At 45.0% G+C, this 15,984-nt stretch overlaps 1 protein-coding gene across 1 annotated transcript in view; it reads right to left on the reverse strand.

Annotated features, from left to right (window-relative positions):
* Positions 1–15,984, reverse strand: part of Igf2bp2 (insulin like growth factor 2 mRNA binding protein 2) — a 102,755-nt gene that overhangs the window by 13,511 nt on the left and 73,260 nt on the right. The window contains exons 3-10 of the mRNA XM_031363510.1: positions 14,511–14,559; positions 13,584–13,635; positions 9,431–9,494; positions 7,294–7,545; positions 5,550–5,684; positions 4,682–4,804; positions 3,961–4,096; positions 1,678–1,806 (exon numbers count right to left, since the gene is read on the reverse strand). Coding sequence (XP_031219370.1) covers positions 1,678–1,806; positions 3,961–4,096; positions 4,682–4,804; positions 5,550–5,684; positions 7,294–7,545; positions 9,431–9,494; positions 13,584–13,635; positions 14,511–14,559 — 940 coding nt within the window. The remainder of the gene's footprint in view (positions 1–1,677; positions 1,807–3,960; positions 4,097–4,681; positions 4,805–5,549; positions 5,685–7,293; positions 7,546–9,430; positions 9,495–13,583; positions 13,636–14,510; positions 14,560–15,984) is intronic.

Below are 15,984 nucleotides of genomic sequence, written 5' to 3' on the forward strand. Positions count from 1 at the left end.
TTACTCTCATAGTGGTCCTGTGAGACACATTTGAGTCCATATTCTTATGGGAAGGATCCTAACTGAAGTCAGCCAAAATCTGTTAGTTAGGTATGTTTTTCATAAAGTCAAGTAAACCCTGTTCTCACTGTCACCACCAGGGAGGCAGTGACAGGTACACAGCACTGCCTGACATAGGGAGGTGTGGCTAAAGCTTTGAGTCTAAGGTGAGCTGAGGGCCCTGAACACACTTCAGAGTGATGTGCATGTCTTCCACCATCTGCCTCTCCGGCTAGACTCAGCTCCAGACCAAGCTTCACATTATGACCCCTTAGTAACAAAACCAACTGTTCTTTTAAGCTCAGAGAGAAGAAAGAGTTCTGAGCACCCTGGGTGCTTCTCAGGTTCTAGGGAGGGGCCCCTCACCCGTGGCATCCTGGCTCATGCCTTGGTTGGACTGAAAGACAGAAGAGCTATCTCAGCCCACAAGAGGATGTTACCCGACCAGTGGCCTCAGGGAAGCCTCAAAATTTGAAGGAACATGGGCAAAAAGGCTCTCTCTTGGCCCTACCTCTTCTCGAAGGCTTTCTGGGATGCACATGGACTCCAGCCCTTCCCCTGCACATGTCTGAGGTGTGGCAGGTAAGCACAGGGGAGAGGATTCCTGCAGCTTCTTTGCTCAAATTTCTAACCTGGGAAAAATGAGACCTCTGCCTGCCTCTGGCCCGAAGCAACTCAGCTCTCCTAGCAAAAGTGGTCACTGTGAACTGTGAGTCTAACACCCATGCAAAGCCAAGAACACACTCCCAGCACAGATGGTATGCTGAGGCCTCAAGAGTCCTGACAGGAACACTGCCAAAATCAGTCCAGCTGTGGGACACAGATTTTTAATCTTTAGCTTGTAAAACAATAATGAGGTCAGATCCCCTTTATCCTTAAGTCAGAGCTGAAGGATTGCTAGAAAGAAAGAATTCTGAACTTAGCAACAAGGAGGTCATTTCCTGCTGAGGCTCAGGTCTACGCCTCAGTCTGAATCTCAGATCTACAAATGGGGCCATTCCCCTTGGGTCTATCCAGACTCAGATGCCTACTACATCTGATTGTATTTATTATCCATTCACTCAAAAGCTGTTGAGCACCACCATGTGGAAGGCCTAACTCTAGGAGAGAGGGACACAAGGGGAGACTTATGGTCTACTTGGGAGACAAATGTAAAAAATAACTTCAGAGAAGTCTTAAGCCAGGAAGACCAAGATGGAAAACAGCGAGCAGCCCAGGGCCCCGTAGACCTGGTCCTGATGTGGACTTGACCTCACATACATCTATGAGCCAAAAGTTATGAGTTGTTTTCAGGAGAGTAAATTGTAAAGCCCAATTGGCTCCATTTTTGAAGAAACTCCATTTTGTGCAAGATCAGGGGCTAAACTCCACTTCCAGGAAGAAAATCACGAAGTCTACTTGAGCAAACATTCCAATAGCAGGGTCAAGGTACACATAGATAACTCAAGACATTCTGCAGAGAATAGATAACCTGGCCATCCTGTTTGTCAGGTGGTTTGTCCCTGTGTCCGGTTCCTGCAGATCACACCAGAGATTCAGTTTTTAAAATATTAACTTGCTGACCTGAACAGAAATTCCCCAAGCTGTGCTGCCCAGGGGTGCTGAGAACAGTGTCCCGTGAGACAACCGGTTACTTACAGCAAAGGGGTGATAAGGGGGACTGGGGGGAACTCCACGGGGTCCTGCTGGTGGAGGAAGCACAGACAGCCCTGTCGAAAAGATGCCAAGTGCACTGAGGTTCAGCCCTGGGATCAGATTGGCTTGTTGCTGGGAATAGAAAAGGAGAAAAAAGATGAGGGAGAGAAGCCCGGGAGGCCAGGCTTGCTGTGGCCAGCCTCCATGTCCTGTCTGTATAGCGCCAGCCAGCATTTCTCTCTCAGTCAGCGCCACCCTGGTACACGGACTTCCTCACCTTCTACTGAGAGCAGGCAGCAAACCTTAGCCTGACTGTTGCATTTCTTCAAAGCTTCCTGGCCAACCTTGGGTATAACTACATCTTACTGTGGTCAATGATGTTGTCACTAGCTGCTTTCCTGCTGAGCCCTGGTCCCCACCCCACTAATCCTTCTTCTCCCCATCTCAACTCTTGTGCCCTGCTGTCTCCTCCTCCCTCACCTGCCCAGGCCCATCCCCCCACTTTCTAACACTCCTACTTCCTCAAAGATACAAGATGGAGTCACAGGGCTCAGAGCCTCGTTTCTGCCTCACTTCCTTGAGATCAGCGGCTGTTTAGAGCTGTATTCAGTGTCTGCTATGTTAGTACTCAATAAATATTTGCTGAGTGGAAAAAAAAATACCAGTCTTTTCTAATTACCCAAGGGTGAGTCAGAGCCTGCGCTTAGCACTGGCACACAGGTAAATCTCATCACCTGATTGGACGATAGCTCCTTTTGTCACTTAGCCACAGCTTTAAGATCCTGTTACTTCGCATCTCAATCTAGGGCTGGAGGCAGAGAAATGTCCCTGTGCTGGCCTGTGCCCAGCCTGCCCCAACCCTTGGCTTCCTGAACATGAAGCAATCATCTAAGATTTTCTGTTGTTTCTCTGTGGGTAAAGTCATTCTAGAAAGTGCCCCTTTATGTAAGCATGCAGAACAGCAAACTCAGATCCTTCACCATCACCTCGGGTTGTACGTTAGGATATGGTGATTTTGCGATTTTGCTCAGAGCATGGATTTGGCATGGATATCTAGTGCCATGTTCTGATACGGTGATGTGAGGTACACTTACACCTCTTACAAAGTGCTGCTGTCAGAGAGCTGAGGCTGCACCAGATCACTCTGTCAATATTCGCTTCTCTGTGAGATGTGGGGATGAAGTAATAGATGAAGATTCAAATGAAGGTAAATAAGTTAATACTGGCTGACCTTTTCCATTCTCAGAAAATTATAGTGAAAAATGAAAGATTTTCACTTTTCCGAGCTGAGCTTCGCTGATGGATAAATATTTTTAGACAATTACAAAGAGAGAATTAAGTAACAGGAAGAATGTATAGTTTTTCTACAAGTGTCACAGAGAATTCAAGTGGGTGACAGCATTTACTAGGAGAACTAAGATTGTCAACCAGCAAGCAAGAGATGCCAGGCAGAAGTGAGCCCCTTCTTTTCTCCCACAGGCAGCCTGAAATGCCTGACTCAAATAGCCCTCAGTTTTAGTCCCCAAGCAGCCTAGGCTAGACAAGGTCTCTGTGCCCTGTGATAGCATTTGCTTTTGACCCTGCATAATGAACTCTAGGCCTTACATATGCTATACACATATTACCACAGATGAGCACCTCCAGCTCAGTGGATATATTTAAATAAATAAATAAATAAATAAATAAATATAAACAAACAAATAAAAAATGGAAGCAGGGTCTCACTAAGTAGCCCTAGCTGGTGTGGAACTCATTGTGTAGACCTGGCGGGCCTCAAACTCAGACATCCACCTGCTTCTGTACCTCAGGTTCTGAGATTAAAGGTGTGTGCCACCAGGCCTGGCTAAATGATATACATGAGCTTTTAAAGAGAGAAGGCATGACAACATTACACGAGCTTAGAAACCAGGGGACCTGCTTTGCTGGCCCTATTACTTTTATTCTCATGTCCAGCACTCAGTCCTGTTCACCTGCATGCTCTGCACACACATGTGCTGCCCGGTTCTGACGGCTTCCTCTTCTAACACAGTGGTCATGAGCATTACCCCCGCTTTATGGTCTGGATGGTACGGATTCCATTGGCTCACACTGACTTGTGTTTACCACCGTTTTACTGACTGGTTCCTTGTTTTGATGCCTTTATTCTAGGAAGCCAGGAGTTCTTCACATCTCCCAAGGCACTTCCCCACCAGCGCAAGGACAGCTGTCCTTACAGAGCTTGTGTCCTGTCTCAGCGGCAGGAAAACTAGCAGAGAACTAGCAGAGACGGCAGCACCGGGTGCTTACATTAACAGCCAGCATGTCGTTTTCAAAGGCCTCTCGAAGCTTCTTCATAATCTCTATCTCCGCACTGGCACAGGCTTCAATGGTACCTTTCACGGTGATGGTTCTCTCGGGGTTATATATGCTCAAATCCTGCAAGCTGGCCAGTGGGGAAAAGACAGGAAAATAGAATTCCAGACCACACACACGGCCTGGTAAAGATAAAGACTGGGTTCTCCTAACACTACTGCACAGAATCCCCGCTGTCTAAGTCTCACTAGTGACACTGGTCGTACGTATGTCTATATGGGGGAAGGGTGTACTGTGGCTTGAACCTAAGGCCTCACCCGTGCTAGGAAAAGCCTTCTCCCCCTGAACTGTATCCCCAGCCCCCAAGTCTTTGTATTTTGAGAAAAGTCTCGCTAAGTCTCCCCTTCAGTTCACTGTGCAGCTAATGCTGGCCTTCAACTTTTGGTTCAGCTGTCTCTTCCCCTGAGAGCCTAGATTACAGAATTGACTAATTCTTATTTTAAAAATGTCATGGTACTGGGGATGGAGCCCAGGGCCTCCCTCGTACTGGTGAGTGCTCTGGTGGGCTATGTGGCTACACTATGGATCTGCTTCCCAGGATTCTCAGGGTGATTAGGGCACAGCTGAGTGTATTCGCCTCTGAAGAAAAGCAGGGGCTACGAACACACTAGCATCACTCTCTCCTGCACATAATCAGTCAGAAGGGGTAGCTTACGATGAGATGGTTATCTTGGTCCCCGTCTCATGTTCTATTTTCTTCAGATTTCTGCCTTCTTTGCCAATCAGTCTTCCAACGAAGCCATTGTGGGCCAAGATTTTCAGAGGAACCTCTTCAGCCCTGAAAAGACAGAGAGGATCCAGCCTGTCTTAGCTCCTAACACTCGTCATGTTTTCTTCTTATGAATGGAAACCCAATTTTTTCAAGTTCTTTCCCAACCTTAGCTTATGAATTCTGACTAAAATGAGCCACACAGTGGTAACTCCGCTTCCATTCCCTACTCCCCAGTAGCTAAATGGCAGCGGGTCTACGTGTCAGGCCTGGCCAGAAGGAAATAAAAAGAGAATCCCATATAATCCAGCAATCCCAACTTCTGAGTATATATCAAAAAATAAAAATCTTGCTATATATAGAATATACATTACATATATATCAATAACTATATCTACCTCTTTATACATTCACATTCATTCTATCACTTCTGTTCTTCCAGAGAACTCAGAGTAACACAAACATGATCTCTCTACCTTTATTCTTTTGTTTGTTTGGTTGGTTTTTTTTTTTTTTTTTTTTTTTTTTTTTTTTTTTTTTTTTTTTGAGACAGCCCTGTTTAGCCCTGGCTGTCTTGGAACTCACTCCGTAGACCAGGCTGGTCTCGAACTCAGAAATCCACCTGCCTCTGCCTTTCAAGTGCTGAGATTAAAGGTGTGCACCACCACTGCCCGGCTGGGTTTTTTCTTTTTTTCTATTCTTTTTTTTTTTTTTTTTGGTTTCTCTCTACCTTTATTGAGTAACATGCTTAGCTCTTTTAAACACATCTCTTAATCATACAGCACTGACTGGTCCAGGCATCTTACAGACTTACAGTTTGGTCTCATCAGCCTCTTTCTGCATAATCTCAAGAATCATGCGGCATGCTTCAGATGTCCCTTCTGGGGTGGCGTGGATTGTGACAGGCTTCTCTGCAGCCCCAGAGTTCTCCTTCCTATGGATGTCTACCCTATAGGAAAAGAATCAGGAGCCATAACACAGCAGTATCGGGTGGGGCCTAGGCACAAGAATGCACAGCCCCAGCCGATACAGTGAGGACAGAGGAAATGCCATTTGCACACGTGCAGCTGATGCTGCTCAGTGCAAGCGGGGCTCATGCCCCTGATGGGAGTGCTGCTGGACCAATGCACCCAGTTTGGTTAATGAGTTATTTTTTGTAGCCTTTCAAATGCCTGTAGAATGAGAGGGTAAAGTGAGAAGGGAGCCACACAATGGAGTGCTGACTTCTGCACTGATCACAGCCTTTAAAAAGCCATATGCGAACCCAAATTCCAGCACACTTTATGAATCTGATCATCTACAGAGGGGCAGAGGTGAACCTTTTTCTCTGCCTTCCTAAGCTTGTGGTTTCCTTTCTGTTGCTCTCTGTCGTCTTTCAGGCTCCTAAAACTAATGGTCTAAAAGTCTGATGACTTTTATCAGACCTCTGGGCCCTGCTTGTTTTTAACTTTTGGAATCACAGGACGGGTTGCAGCCTGTTAGAAGGAACCCAGCCTTCGGCCTACTGCTCAAAGTGGCACAGATTTTGAGGACGAATTTCACTTCACTGAAACTTGTTTCCTTTTAAAGCCACCATCCACAACTTTTGGAATCGGAACAGAGATAAAGAAAAATTACTTCATAGTGTGCAAACTTGGGACAGGAGGAGCTGTTTTTAAGACTAAAGGAAACAGCAGACCACAACTTATTTCAGCCTTCCTCCAAGGGGTCTGGACACTGGGTCACACAACATCAGTATCTGCAGCTGGGGGTGCCCCAGACTCTGTAAGAAACTCTCTTTCAGGGTACAAGGCACTCAACGACTGGAATAAGCCGCACCAGCTCAGCAAGGGTATTTGCTTGTTATTTCATGCCTTGCACCGTGAGCTCATTTGATCCACCCGATTGTTTGCATTCTCACAACAATATGTATATAGACCACTGTGGCTTCCTTTTTCTCAGAAGCAATTGATACTCAAAGAGGAGACATAGTTTATAAAAAGCCACTGTTCTCAAGGCCTGAGCCTTCTTCACAGTGTGCTGTGTCTTATGAACATATAAAAATCAACAACTGTACAAATCATTTTGCCCATGGACTGCTACCTCCTGTGCAGTCTCCTTAAACAGAAAAGCAGACACAAAGCCAGACGTTTCTTGCGTGATGTAGCTGTGACCCACAGCTTCTATGTGAGGCAACCTGGATGGCCACACCAAGGTTGACTCAGCAGGAGGAAAAAGCCCATACCACAGCACCCTATGACCCCATAGAACACATCTCATCTCAGCTCCTGTGAAACTAGCTGTGCTCGTAGGATGTTAGCATAAAGGACCACCCTTCCTGGAGGTCCTCAGTGCTCTCTTCATAAACTCAGCCCTTCAGGGATGACGGTTGTTATGTCATTAGCATGAACACTCATCAAGGCCCCCAGCCTGAGGTGAGTCAGTTAGTAGCCCACTGAAAAAAGCACAGTTCTACGCGGCACAGCCTCCCACTAGTGCAACAAAGGACCTGAGCATGGCTTAGATGGGATGCAGGCGACCCCTCAGAAGGAAGCAGAGGAAGCTCTGGAGGCACGTACCGGGACTGGGTCTGTTTAGTGATGTTCTTTATGGTCAAGCCCTCCTTTCCGATGATGGCACCAACAAACTGGGTGGGGACCAGGATCCGCAGCGGGAAATCAATCTGTCTGGCCTGAGAAGAGCTCCCGGGGCCGTGGCCTTGTTCCCGGGCTCGATGAGGGGGTGAAGGGGAGCTCACCTCTTCATCGGGGATGTAGGAAATCTTGAAGGAGTAGTCCTCAAACTGATGCCCGCTTAGCTTCTCAATAGCTCTGAAATACAGCAGGGTAGGAAAGCTTATCAGAGAGTACATGGAAGACCCTCCAGTAGACTGATTCGTCTTGCTCACAAGCCGCTCATGTGGTGCCTGGGCTAAGCATGAAGGATGCAGAGGTGAGTGAGCAAGACAAACTCTACTTCAGACCCTGGAGTCTCAGGTAACAAAATGAGACAAACTTACAGTATTTAGACCCAGGTGACTTAGATACAATTCTGCACCTCGCTTTTCTTCCCCCCTCACCAAAACTGTAGATAAGAGTCCAAAATTATTACTTTCATTTTAATCGTAGCACATCTTCACAATTATTTTAATCATACCACAAAATTTAAACATATTTGAGACATCCGTTAACACCTATGCATGAGTTAAGGAAGCTATTTATTCGATAGCTTCCCTATTACACATTGTTTACTTATATTAAAAATTAATATTATTTCTAATCCTTAAAATCCAGCTAATACTCTATAAGCATTTTATATTATCAACAATTTTGATATAATTCACTGCCCACTCTGCTTGATACAACTTTAAAACGAGGTCAGCCCTCTAAGGGTTCATGTAAGTTTTACGTGGTGTTTTCCTTTGGAGTTTGTCAATTATGCCCAGCTCTTGAAAATCACACATGTTGTCATGGATATGTCTAAAGTTATAGCTCCTCCTATGGGGCAAATACCGAGACATTAGAAGGCCCAGGGTCCATCTGGCAATGTTTCAATATTTACTACTCTATAGAAGTTAAAGTATTATTTATGCCCTTAATCCTCGAGGTTACAGATTAACTAAAAATAACTACTATAAGCAATAATTCATTACTGTGCTAAACAATTATACATGAAATGGGGCAATGCTTTTACATGTTTCTGCAACAATCCTACTAGGGTAATGCTGAGGGTCTGCAAATTCATTACAAGACAAAAATCTTCAGAATTCAATGAAGATGAGAGAGGACTGTGTAAATGCCGCTCAGGTGACACTGTGTTAGCCGGGCATGGCACAGGCTGCCAAGCTTCACAGCAGATATGTTCACACTTTTTAACAATGAACAATTAGCCAACATCCTGAAGTCTGTTGGTATGAAAATGGGCAAACTATGTCTTCATGAGGGGAGTGAGGCTATTACCATGAAGGATGGCCATCTGTTACACTGCCAGTGAGGCACTTCAAGGACCTCCTACCAGAAGAACCACCTTAGCTAGGCATGGTGGTAGAACCCCCTCAAAACAAACAAACAAACAAACAAACAGATAAAAAGCACAAATTTTTTTTAAAAACCCATACAAAAGAAACTTGGCTTTTGCTATTACTTAAAAAACTTAATCCCAGCCTACTAAGAGTAAACTCAAAATTAATCATTATTGGAGCATCAGAGTCACGAATGAGAGTAGGGAGTCCAAGCCAGGCACGCACTCCCACGTAACTAAGTCACTGTTGTCACAGAGGTGGCTCCTCGTTTTAATATCCCACATAGGAAAATGGTTGTTTCATTCTCCACCAGTGAGTGTGGATGGAAAGCTGTGTACATTCCTCATGGAGATCAGAGTATGCTCCAGGTAAGGGGACCCCATAAAGTTTGTCAAAGAAGGGCCTATAGGCGTGGCAGCATAAGGCTGGTTCTCCCTTCCTGACTTGGTTCCTGTCTTTGTTGATACCAAGGCTCAACACTGTTCAAGACAGTCTCTGTACAATCACCAACAGCCTGGGATTGTACTGATGCACCAAAAGCAGCAAGAACCCCTTGGAGTTGTACAGGCATGTCCGAGGGGACGTGCACTGGCTGGTACCCGTTTTCTCTGCAAAGGTTTCCAGATGCAACATTCAAAGGAAAACAAAGACAAACCCAAACAAACCTGCAAGGAAATAAAACCAAGCACACTCACATCTTTGCCTCTTCTCTTGTCATATAGGTGACATTGACAACAGCAGTTTCTGTATCTGTGTTGACTAGGAAAAAAGTAAAAACAATATCATCATTTAAAAGTAGCTCTCGTCCCCGGGGCCAAGGAAGGATGGGAAATTTGCAAAACACTGTGTCATCTTAACTGCAGTTATGTTCGTCTCTGTGTCTATTAATGTGGACTTGCAGGATTTGTAAATCAAATGCTTGCAACACTCTATAACCAGCTGCATAGATAATATCCTGCCCTCTACTTCCTGTCTTCTGTAAGTTCCCAGTAAGCATGCGCGTGTGGATTTTCTCTGTGTATTTATGTATTTTCACTTTTAATATTCACACAGAGTTGCAGGAAGTAAACAGGGCATAGACTGTGTCATTAGCCCCTTAGGAATGTGCTGTGTCCAGCACTGTCATCCTGAGTGTTGCCGAGCCACCTCCGTTGTAAACACTATTTGATCTTGTATTCTTCTGAATTTTCTTCCTTTTTTTTCCTTCTTCTTCTTCTTCTTTTTTTTTTTTTCCAAGACAGGGTTTCTCTGTGTATCCCTGGCTGTCCTCAAACTCAGAAATCCACCTGTCTCTGCCTCCCAAGTGCTGGGATTAAAGGTGTATGCCACCACTGACTGGCTCTGAATTTACTTCTTTAGGCTAAAACTACAGAGGGGAAATAGGTGGAAGAAGATGACACTATAAAAATAAACAAACTGTTCTTCTAGACCTATTTACTATTAATTTTAATTGTTAACTCAAAACACACAGAATATTTCCAATATTCAGCTTTCTAGAACTACAGAGAAGGCTGAGGACCCAGATTTCCAAAAACAGCTGGGCTTGATCTTCTAGTAAAGACATCCTTTGTGTGTGTGTGTGTGTGTGTGTGTGTGTGTGTGTGTGTATGCATATCACATATTTATGCATATCATATATATGATGATAAGAAAAGTCAATCATATCTATAAAATATATCTGTGGCACGCAATATATATATATATATATATCTATATATCCATCCATCCATCTATCCCATCCATCCATCTATCCATCCATCCATCCATCCATCCATCCATCCATCCATCCATCAAGGCAGCATAGTAAACCTGGGCTACATAGTTAGGTCCTATCTGTGAACACCCACACACCCACATCCTTATTCATTCAAAAGGTTTGATTGATAAAGCCTGCTTTAACCCAAAACACCTAAATGAAAAGTATATTTTCACAAAAAGAAATTTAAAGTTAACAGCATTAAAGATTACTCCAGAAAATCACAATAAAACTGTCTTTCAAAGTAGCATCAGTTAAGAGTACTAGTTGCTCTTTTAGAGGACCTGGGTTCAATTCCCAGCACCTACATGGCAGTTCCCAACTGGAACTGTTCACATCGAGTTCCAGGGGATTCAACACGCTTACACAGACATACATGTGGAAAAAAACACCAATGCATACCAACACATACAAATTATTCATTCTTAAACTTTTAAGACCATCCCACTTGCTACATCAATAAAAGGTAAAGAAATGTGACTCAAATTCCCAAAGGAATTTGGCAACCCCTAAATGTTAAAGACTCTGGTATAAAAACATTTGCCCCGTAATCTCAAAGCAGCTTCAGCCTTGGGGAGGTGGCACGGGGGGCAGGTAGGACATACCCAGTCATCAGCAGTAACTGAGCAATGATCTGCATGCCACTGGCACTGACCCCAGCCCTGGCCTCACCCAGGAGCACCCCAGCTGCTTTCTAAAGATGCTTATTCAGAGATGCCCACACAGTGCAAACAGGGGCTTGTGGTGCATGACTGTCCTCACTCAGTGTCAGACCAATCTGTAGCCTTCTAGACTGTGGGAGCCCTGCTGGGCTCACTAAAGAACTCAAAACCGAAACCAGAGACTTAGCTCGCTGGGTGTTTGGAGCCTATGTAAATGACTCAAGGACCAGATACCAGCTCCTTAGGAAGCCGTGATCCTTTGATCCCTCTTCCCCTTCCTGGAATCCCTTGTATCAATGTTTGAGCTTTGATGTCTGATTCTCACCTAAATGCCAATTGCATACCTGTACTGTCTTTGAGTATAAATGCTCCCCTGTCATTTAGTAAAGCACGCCTTGATGAGAACCATTCTCCTGGCGTCGTGTCTCTTTTCTCTACCACCCATTGCAGGTTTCCAAATCCTCGGTTCGTGGAACCCCACGCAAGTAGGAGCTGCGGGACGGCATCCTACACTAGACTGACAGAGATGGCTGTAGACTCAGACTCCCAAAAAAGGCATCCTCTAGGAATCCCAGAGTCTTAATTTTGCCCCCACTTTCTTTTCTTCCTCTTCCTCTTCTTCTTCTTCTTCTTCTTCTTCTCCTCCTCCTCCTCCTCCTTTTTTTTCAGGCTGGCCTCAAACTCACAGAAATCCCCCTGCCTCTGCCTCCCAAGTACGCCACCATTGCCGGCAATATTTTTTGTCCTTAAAAGAAGCTTGTCTTCTGAAAGTCACATGGTCCTTTGATTCTAGAGCAAACTAAGTTCCATTTAAGTAATTTATTTCACTGTTCATTAAATTTCTGTTCCTAAGACTCTACTGGTTGGTTCTGCTGGGTCAAAAATCACCCACAAAGTTGGGGACAAAAGAACAGCTCAATAGTTTGCTCTGTGGCTTGAGGCACTGGCAGCCAGGCTGACTCCAGTGCGTGGGCACTAAAGGGCTCCATGTTGCCCCAGTGCCCTTGAATGCCTCCTCAGGTAGCACCATCCTGAACTGATTTCCAGGTTTTAGCTGCTAATCCGTTTCCACTTCCCCAATACTGAGATTTCAGGCATGGGCCACCACATCCAGACCAGTTCCTGATGTTAGTTTTTAAACTGTTTTCCAGTTTGTATGTGTAAGGCCATCTTGCCCACTTTCTCCACTAGAATGTCTTCTGTTCAAGCAGTGAAAACTTTTTAGAAGAAAAATGTTTTCTTCTGAGTGCTTTCCTTTCAACTCTGAGCATGGGCGAGCAGCATTAAGGAATAGAGTAAAGTTCTTAGCCATTGCAGAGGGGAGAACACCCAAGTAAGTGCTGCTTCAAAACAATTATACTAACTGCCTGGACAGACTGGACCACTGCTGAGGCATAGGAATCTGTATGATCTTTTCCTGGAGACTTCATGATCCCTTACGATTGTCTACAAAATACATAAGCGGGTGATACAGGAAGGGGAGAAATTCTGGTCGTTTTATACAAGTGTAAATTGAGTCAGTGAGGTTCGGTAGGTGAAGCTGAGCTCACAGAATGAAGGTCTTGAAGAGGTGGTCAAGGCCAACGCGGAAATAATCTTTACCACACTTTGCTGTTTTCATTGTTAGGATCTTAAGATCCACCTTCCAGGGATGCCTAAAGAGCTACATAAGACAGCAGTTTCAGGTGCCTTTTGGTCTCCCTTAAAACATCAGTGCTTCAGGCTTCACCAGAAAAGGAAGCGTTTCCTGGCATAAGCAGGGATGTTCCTATGATGGCGAGTCTCAGATTTGAGTGCACACAAAACCACTCAGCTCCTTCATTCATGAGGAATAAGCCACCCCCCTCTCGAACTTCCAGTTTCCAGAGGTATATGGTGAACCCTAGGAACCTATATTTTAATAAGTACAACAGGAATCTTGGTATGGAAGTCACACCTCACAGTAAACAGATGTTGTATTCTCCCCTCCTAGTGAGCTGCAGTTAGTTAAGAGGCAGCAGTGTAAAACTCAACTATTCTCAGACGCAGTAAGCTTGCCCCATTCCAAGTGTGTTTGTCCAGCACTGCAGGCTTAATAAGCCTGGGCGTGGTGGCTACACCTTTAACCCCAGCTTTTGGAGTCAAGAGGCAGATGAGTGTCTGTGAGGCCAGCCTGGTTTATATAGAGAGTTCAGGTCAACAGGAGCTACACAGAGAGACCCTGAAATAATATTCCTTGAACAGCAAACTATACCAATATACAGAGGAAATGACCGACAGACAGCTGCCTCTGGCAGGCAGGTGGATAAATACACTAGAGGAAGCACACTTCAGAGGGGCTGGGCCTTCCTACTTCTCCGCATGACCCCAACCTGTAGGAAACAGCAGACAAGGTCCCCAAGGTGCAGGAGGCTAATCTCCTCACTTGGGGTTAACTTCTTCCCTTCTTACCTTGCTCCACATTCTCCACTGTCCCATACTCAGCCAACAGTCCATCTAACACCTGTAAAGATACAGGAAGAAAGGGTCATAAAAACAACATCAGTGTTCTTCTGCAAGAGAAACACGCTAGCCAGGCGGTGGTGGCGCTCGCCTTTAATCCCAGCACTTGGGAGGCAGAGGCAGGCGGATTTCTGAGTTCAAGGCCAGCCTGGTCTACAAAGTGAGTTCCAGGACAGCCAGGGCCATACAGAGAAACCCTGTCTCAACCCCACCACTCCCAAAAAAAGAGAGAAACACGCTAATACAAAAGCCACAGGAGTAATGTAATTAAGCCTTGGGTCCTCCATAAAAAACGGAACTCAAGGAATCTGAGGACCCAGGGCATTTTTTTCTATTTATTTATTTATTTATTTATTTATGAATGACTGGTTCCCAATTATCTGTTCACTACGGTGACACCACAATGATGGAGTCTTGATAACTGAACAGCCATAATCCTATGATGAGCAGAACCAAGCTGCTGAAATGGAAAGCAGAGGAGAGGACAAAGCTCCTACTTCCTTAGGAATCGTCCCTTCAGCTTTCCCCCAGGGATCTCCTTCATGCTTCCAAGTAACATCTTGAGGATGGAGAGATGGCAGTAAGGAGTACCTCTTGGAGAGGTCCCAAGCTCGCTCCTAACACCCACTCGGCAGCTCACAACCTGTAACTAGAGTTCCGAGGGTTCAAATGGCCTCTTCGGGCCTCCTGTGCTCCTGCGCTAATGCCGTGTACAGAGACCCACACTGGTACACATACATACATATAAAAAAGGATACATCTTTTTAAAAGTTTGTTCCTTTTAAGATTTATTTTTGAGACAGGGTCGGGCTGAAGGCCTTTAATTCCTAAGGTAAAAGGAAGGTGGATGAAGGAAGCATGTGTGCCCAGGCTTACCTCCCACTGCAGGTGAGGCGGGATGTTCCGAATCTGGATTTTTCTGCTCCTGTAAAGACAAGACCAGTCTAGAACTTTTTCTCCGCACACTCAAACTTCAGCAAACAACACAAACCTCAGATGTGAGATCATAATCAAGTCCACTGTCCAACTGTATCTACCAAACCGTACACAGACATTCCTATTGTAAACAGTAGGCACCAAAAAATCCAGAAAGAATAACAAGTTAAAGAAACTACAATTTAAATACAGCCTTACGTTTCCAATTTCCTACCAAAGTAGACAGAAGCTAAAATCATCATATATTGTTTTGATGATCATTCTCTCAAAATATTTATGCTTGCAGCTGATCCTAGCCTAGGCTCAAGCATAACTGGTAAAGTCACAGATGCTATGGGCTTAAACAAAACCAGATTTTGTTTCAATTTTCGCTTAAAATTTTATTTCTGGGAGGTATTTTTTCATAATTCAATATTAAAACATAATAAAAAAAAAATCTCCCGCCTCCCAATCCTCACAGAAGTCAACCCTTGTTTCTGCATATCCTCCAGTTCTATGTAAATACAAGCTCACGTCTCTTCCAAATACACCCCACTCTCTCCACACTAGCTGTACCTCCATGTTTCACTAATAGCAGCGCACTGACAATCTTCCCATCTCAGACAGAAAGATTCTCACCCTGTAAACATGTCTTACACTAACACTCAAGAGGCAGAAGGACCATAAGTTCAAGGCCAACCTGGGAAGCAAGCAAGCATGCTCTTTTTATTTCTATCTTCTGAGAGGATGTTAAGCCCTGGGAAGAAGGCCCATCAGCATGCAGAGGTACAAGCACTCAAGTTGGGGAATGCTGGAGAAGAGATGTGGTGCTCACAATGGACCCCCATTCCTTTCCCCTTCTTTCTTGTACCAGTATTACCAAACAGTGGCTATACACAGTCACACGCTCCCCCATGGCTTCAACCCAGGCAAGGCCTCAGGAGAGAGGAGGAGAAACAGAGAAGTACAGAATAGAAAAACCAGCGAGGTGGGCGCTCACTTCCTCCATGCACATGCAAGTACGAGAAAGCACTTCTGGAAATTTCATCCCCTCACACACCAGTAGCCTTGAGCCTCTGGACACGGATGGGTCTTCTTCCCGGGGTTTAACATGGTCTCAGAAGACAGGTCATTTGCTGGCCGGGAGCTCACCAAGACTACTAGGGTAAACCGGTGAGATCCCATGTGTGCACCGCTAGGTAATTTATGGAGAGTGTTCAAAACACGGTTTCTTTATGTAGCCCTGGCTGTCCTGAAACTCTCTTTGGAGACGAGGCTGGGCTCAAACTCAAGAGGTCTGCTTGCCTCCGCCTCTTGTGTGCTGGGATTAAAGGCCTGTGCCACCAGGCCAGGCTGTTGTGAATATGTTTTGTTAATAATGACTAGGGTGGGCTAGGATGTAGAACCTCACATCTTGTGCCATGACAGGAAAAGA

Source organism: Mastomys coucha, unplaced genomic scaffold, assembly GCF_008632895.1.
Source record: "Mastomys coucha isolate ucsf_1 unplaced genomic scaffold, UCSF_Mcou_1 pScaffold12, whole genome shotgun sequence".
Classification (NCBI taxonomy): domain Eukaryota; kingdom Metazoa; phylum Chordata; class Mammalia; order Rodentia; family Muridae; genus Mastomys; species Mastomys coucha.